A 6,324-nucleotide genomic window follows, 5' to 3' on the forward strand; every position below is an offset into this window, starting at 1 on the left:
AATTATTTCTTTATATAATTAAAAAAACAGTGTGAGGACCCCTCTATTCTTGATAACCAGCCTTGCTGAAGCTGACAGATGAGGGTTGCAGCCCCCAGTTATGAGTTTTCCCAGACTGGTTATAGAAAATACAGGGGAACCCACACCGTTTTTTTTCATTCATTTATTTAGTTATAGCGCAGGCAGTGAGGAATACTCCCATCATCCACTCCTGCTGTCACTGTTCTTGGCAGCAGCAGGTGTAGGTTGATGGGAGTAATAGTCCCAAATGCCCGCACCTACTATCATCATTCTCACTTTAATATAGCTCTCATCAATCTCCCTGCCGGCAGAGCAGGGGAGAATGATGAGAGCGTCTTCAGCACCCGCCACCGGGGAACAGCGATTAATGTAGCGCTTCTTCCCTGCCGGCCGTCCATGTGGTACGGATGCTGACATAGTTGTCACGCGTGTGCCACGAGTATTACACACATGGACATCTCCGGTACCGGAAATATCAGGACGTGTGAAACCGGCCTTATACACAGTTCTCTTTAAATGACTAATATTTCTTCTTGAAACTCATCTGACAGAAAATATTGGAGCTTACGATAGTTTAGATTGTGAAGTCTCCGAGACCCATACTCTAATTACCCCAGAGAGGTTTCACCACTAGCTGCTCATTTATTACTGATGGAGACTGTGGAGTTTGATCATTTCAGTAGATGTTATTGTCTATAGTCACAGTGTTTGATTACAGTAGTGTCCAAAATACTCTGATTTAACCTCTTCCTGCAGCCAGTTTTGTGTTCTTAATCAGGCCCCATTATTAATATCTGACGTGTGTCACTTTATGTGGTGGTAAATTATTCACAGAGGATAATAGAAAACAAATGGATCTTACAAATTATTTTCCAGCTTCGCACTATACCGTACATACGGTTGTACACTACTGTCTGGGCACATGGCAGTGTTCAGAAGGGAAGGAGCGCCATTTAGCTATTTGAATGCAGATCTAGCTGGAATAGTTTGCAGATACAATGTATTGGGAGCTCTGTTCATGGTCACCTGGCAGCTCAAAAGATGTCCACCATGAACAGGCTTGGCTCTATCTTCTCTGCTCTCCATATCCCAAGGATTGCCTTGCTCATCGCCCTTTAACACCCTCACATGGAATCTGGACTTACACTGGGACCTCTAGGCTTGGACCATGGTGTTACCTGCTATTCTGTGGTGTTAGATGGCAAGAGGAATAGTCAGGTAGCTGGGTCAGAACCAGAAGGACAGAACACAGAATCAGAAGACACAAGAGTAGTCAGTAAACGGGCCACGGTCACAGCAGGAAACAAATACACAAGCCGCAAGCTGAGCACAGAGGACTGAACCAGAGGAGAACAGCGCTGTATCTGGCAGATTCCGGCCATGTGCTTTGCACTTTAGTAGGGTGTGGTACTTACCAATTGGCTGAAGTAGGGAGCAGATTACTCCAGCTGGACAGCAGGAACAGATCCCAGATGAGATTGGACACACCATATGCAGAAGCCCTAATATAACTAAATGACAGAAAAGCAAAATAGTCAAAATCTCCATAAAGTGATTCCATACTATAAATTAATTCACTGAGGGTTATAATCCTTAGGAGGAGTGAATATTTTGACTCCACAGCCACTTTCTGGGAATTAACACGCAGTGGATGTTGGAGAGTGAAAATTACACATTTGCCATTTTATTACCCAGCACATAGTGCCCAGATTGTGCTCCAGGAGACACCGCAAATTAAGTGGATTCTTCTCACTATAATATTGCTAAATACAGGGATCCTAAATGTTGTTTGCGCACACTGCAAGACTCCGAAATGAGAGCGGATTTTGCTGGATTGGTTTATAGAATCCTTGTTGCTTTTCAACAGCCTTTGAGCCACTAATAGTGTGGGAACCTCTGTTTTTCCAATGACAGATGATGGACCTGAGTGGGGACTTGTTTTTTGTGAGATGAGAATTGGTATTATTTTCACCTACATAACATTGATTGGTTTCTTTTTATTTGATATTTGGAAGGCAGAATGAACAAACAGTTGAACACCGCACACTACTGGTTCATCCAACAAGGTTTTCTATTAGACTGTGAACTGTCATTGTCTTGGGAAATAATTAAAGCTTTTACATAGCTTGCCATTTTTATGGAGAGTTTAAGTAGAAACATTCAAAAATATAAAACTCAAGGATATTTTATTAAAAAATAATTTTTTTTATCTTAGCAGATGACTGTACCAGGAGATCAGAGGGACGGATGACATCTTCAATTTTTAAATCAGATGATCTTGAGATCCTACAAGATACAACTGAAGTGACTCCAGATATACCATCATCCATTCACAGCAAAGATCTGCCATCTGATCCTATGAAACAGGTCCCATCTTCTGATTCATTACCGATTACTAAGGAAAATCAAAGTCACAAAAGAGGCAATAAAAAACAAACTGCTCCTAAAGCAAAGAAGTCATTTTCATGTTCAGAATGTGGGAAATATTTTGCACAGAAATCACATTTTGTTAGGCACCAGAGGACTCACACAGGGGAGAAGCCTTTTTACTGTTCAGAATGTGGGAAATGTTTTGCACAGAAATCACATTTTGTTAGACACCAGAGAACTCACACAGGGGAGAAGCCTTTTTCCTGTTCAGAATGTGGGAAATGTTTTAACAATAAATCAGATTGTGTTAAGCACCAGAGAATCCACACAGGGGAGAAGCCTTTTTCCTGTTCAGAATGTGGGAAATGTTTTAACACTAAATCAGATTGTGCTAAGCACCAGAGAATCCACACAGGGGAGAAGCCTTTTTCTTGTTCAGAATGTGGAAAATGTTTTAACACTAAATCAGAATGTGTTAAGCACCAGAGAATCCACACAGGAGAGAAGCCATTTTCATGTTTAGAATGTGGGAAATGTTTTGGACACAAATCACATTTTCTTTCCCACAAGAGAACTCACACAGGGGAGAAGCCTTTTTCATGTTCAGAATGTGGGAAATGTTTTAGGAATAAATCAGATTGTGTTATGCACCAGAGAACTCACACAGGGGAGAAGTCTTTTTCATGTTCAGAATGTGGGAAATATTTTGCACATAAATCAGATTTTGTTACCCATCAAAGAATTCACACAGGGGAGAAACCCTTTTCTTGTTCAGAATGTGGGAAATATTTTGCACAGAAAGCACATCTTGTTGTCCACCAGAGAATTCACACAGGAGAGAAGCCTTTTCCCTGTTCAGAATGTGGTAAATGTTTTAACACTAAATCAGATTGTGTTAAGCACCAGAGAATCCACACAGGGGAGAAACCTTTTTCATGTTCAGAATGTGGGAAATGTTTTGATACTAAATCACATTGTGTTAAGCACCAGAGAACTCACACAGGAGAGAAGCCGTTTTCATGTTTAAAATGTGGGAAATATTTTGCACATAAATCACATTTTGTTACCCATCAAAGAATTCACACAGGGGAGAAACTCTTTTCTTGTTCAGAATGTGGGAAATGTTTTGCACAGAAAGCACATTTTGTTGTCCACCAGAGAATTCACACAGGAGAGAAGCCTTTTCCCTGTTCAGAATGTGGGAAATGTTTTAACAATAAATCAGATTGTGTTAAGCACCAGAGAATCCACACAGGGGAGAAGCCTTTTTCATGTTCAGAATGTGGGAAATGTTTTAACACTAAATCACATTGTGTTAAGCACCAGAGAACTCACACAGGAGAGAAGCCGTTTTCATGTTTAAAATGTGGGAAATATTTTGCACAGAAATCACGTTTTCTTACCCACCAGAGAACTCACACAGGGGAGAAGCCTTCTTCCAGTTCAGAATGTGGGTAATATTTTAACCAGAAAACGCTTCTTGAACGCCATCAGAGCAGTCACACAGAGGAGAAGCCATTTTCATTTTCTTAATGTGGGAAATATTTTACTTGGAAATCAACTGTTAATAAACATCAGAGACGTCACATAGCGGAGTATACTTTTATATGTTCATAGTGTTGGAATAGTTTTAACCAAAATTGCATCTTCTTAAATGGTTTGTCTCTTGTCATTCCTCATGTTTGCTGAAGAAAGGAAAAAACTAAACTTTATTAGTTGCAAATGTAAAACTATACCCATAATTCACCCCCTGAAGGTTAGTTGGAAAGTGACTAATAGAAAAAACATATACCCCACATCTCAGTATATAGGGTGAGGTGACGTATACACACTCACTCTCCAAGCCTCTCATTTCTACGGGTTTCATTGTCCTCTCCAAAGGCGACTCATCAGGAGACTATTTAATGTTGATCTATATTCAAGCGAGACTAAACGGAAAAAAAAAACTAAAATCATGTATTATCCGAAACAGTCAGAAAATTAGCCCCATATTGGCAGATCCCAGACCTCAAACTATATACTTCGTAAGTTTATAAGCCCCTCCCGTGTCAGGAATAGATAGTATGAATTTGAATTTACCAAATGGCTGCAATGAAACAAAGAGTGAAAAATTTAAAGGGGTCTGAATACTTTCCGTACACACTGTATCAGTAAAAATAACTCCTCTTTATTAGGTAAAGTAAAAAAGAATTGCACTATTTTCCGATACCCGTCGCGTCTCCATTTTTCATGATCTTGGGTTGGGTGAGGGATTATTTTTTGTGTGCCGAGCGGATGATTTTAATGAATAACATTTTGGTGCAGATACGATCTTTTGATCATCCTTTATTGCATTTCAATGCAATGTTGTGGCGACCAAAAAAAAAGTAATTCTGGGGTTTTTACTTTTTTTCTCGTTACGCCATTTAGCGATCGGGTTAATTCTTTTTTATAGTGATAGATCGGGCGATTCTAAATGCCGCTATAACAAATATGTGTATGGTTGATTTTTTATTGTTTTATTTTGAAAAGGGGTAATTTGAACTTTTTTTTTTATATATTTTTAAAAACATTTCTTTTTTTACTTTTGGCATTGTGAAGACATACAGCATTGTATCTTAATTAACCAGATGACTATTTTTTAGCAAACGAACGAAGAATAATAGAATGTTATCTGTATGTTGGCTTTAAATTTAAGTGTTGATTTCTGGTTGGTCAAGAAAACAGACTTTTGTATAAGCCGGTAATATTGACTTTTATTGTGCGCTTATCCTTGATCACTGGTGATGTTTGCTGATATGCTAATTATGCATTGTGTTATGGAGCCAGTTTGTTGACTTCTAAACAGAGAGGGAAAAACTATGCAAATAGTTTAAATAATCAAGTAATGCTATAATAATCTCATCTCCATTCTTACCCTTTATGTAAATACTGAATGAGGGACACTTGTTAAGTCTAAAAATAGGTTACATGCCTCTGTATAAAGAGACTGAGAGAGAGAAATAGCCAGAGAGATTCTGCCAAGACATCTATTCATCCAAAGGACAAGAGACAGGACAGCAGCCACAACATCGTCACAAGGGACATGGATCTATCATTTTATAGGAAACATCCTAGGGGTTTTCAGCCTCGGTTGGAAGAATACAGATCTGCTCCATTGACCATCACTGAACCATGGATACGTTTGCAGAAGCCAGATTGTGATCTTTGGATCAACTGGCCTTGTACCTTGTATGGACTCAATGGACTGTCATCTTCCTACACTTGTTGTTACCTCCTCTCTGTGTGCGGGCCACAGGTGGAGTAACCGACCCTGGAATATGAAGCCAAGTTATGATCCTCGGTTCAGCTGGCCTTGTATGGACTGTCATCTTCCTACGCTTGTCATTACCTCCTCTCTGTGTGCGTGCCACAAATGGGGTAGTGACCCTGGAAGATCTGAAGTCACAGAAGCTATTTTCCTGGCGGGTCAATGGAAGGGTGAGACTCTGTAATGTGCCCCATCTTGGGTATTTTTCTGACACTGTTCTATCTGCCTGTTTTGTGGTACAATAAAGCATTGCCATACTGTTTACCCTCACCCTGTGTTGTCTGAGTAGCGTTTTGCCCATGCTAATAGGAGAGCGGGAGTTCGGCAGGATGATCCCTGGTTCATGTGGTTTTGGCTACCGGATGGTGCGCATAGCATTCCGGCAGTGACAAGCATAGAGGTCTGCTGGAAACCTCTTTTTGTCATGCCCACCCATCCGTGACCTATGGTAATGTGACGGGGTCACCAATGGGATGGATTTCCAGTGTGCTTGCTGGAAGTGCGCATTAAATGCTGCTGCCAGATGCTGTTAGGGGCAAATGGCAACTGTTCAAAACGGCTGACGTGCCGGAAAAGATGTAAGCTCACCGCCTGAGCCCACATCAAAGAGAGGAAGTACATTTACGCCTGATGTCGGAAAGGGG

The 6,324-nt window shown here is 40.4% G+C and overlaps 1 protein-coding gene across 1 annotated transcript; it reads left to right on the forward strand.

Moving 5' to 3' along the window:
• Window positions 1–2,242: 2,242 nt before the first annotated feature.
• LOC141047123 (uncharacterized) lies at window positions 2,243–5,947 on the forward strand. Its single transcript, XM_073542079.1, has one exon. It carries the CDS (start codon window positions 2,269–2,271, stop codon window positions 3,847–3,849), a length of 1,581 nt encoding a protein of 526 aa, XP_073398180.1. The 5' UTR covers window positions 2,243–2,268; the 3' UTR covers window positions 3,850–5,947.
• The last annotated feature ends 377 nt before the right edge of the window (window positions 5,948–6,324 follow it).

The sequence above is a fragment of the Dendrobates tinctorius genome, unplaced genomic scaffold (genome assembly GCF_039654945.1).
Source record: "Dendrobates tinctorius isolate UK_male_01 unplaced genomic scaffold, ASM3965494v1 ptg000126l, whole genome shotgun sequence".
Taxonomy (NCBI): domain Eukaryota; kingdom Metazoa; phylum Chordata; class Amphibia; order Anura; family Dendrobatidae; genus Dendrobates; species Dendrobates tinctorius.

Excerpts from the sequence above, each read along its gene's own strand:
- LOC141047123 (XM_073542079.1), top strand. The coding sequence starts at position 2,269 with ATGACATCTTCAATTTTTAAATCAGATGATCTTGAGATCCTACAAGAT.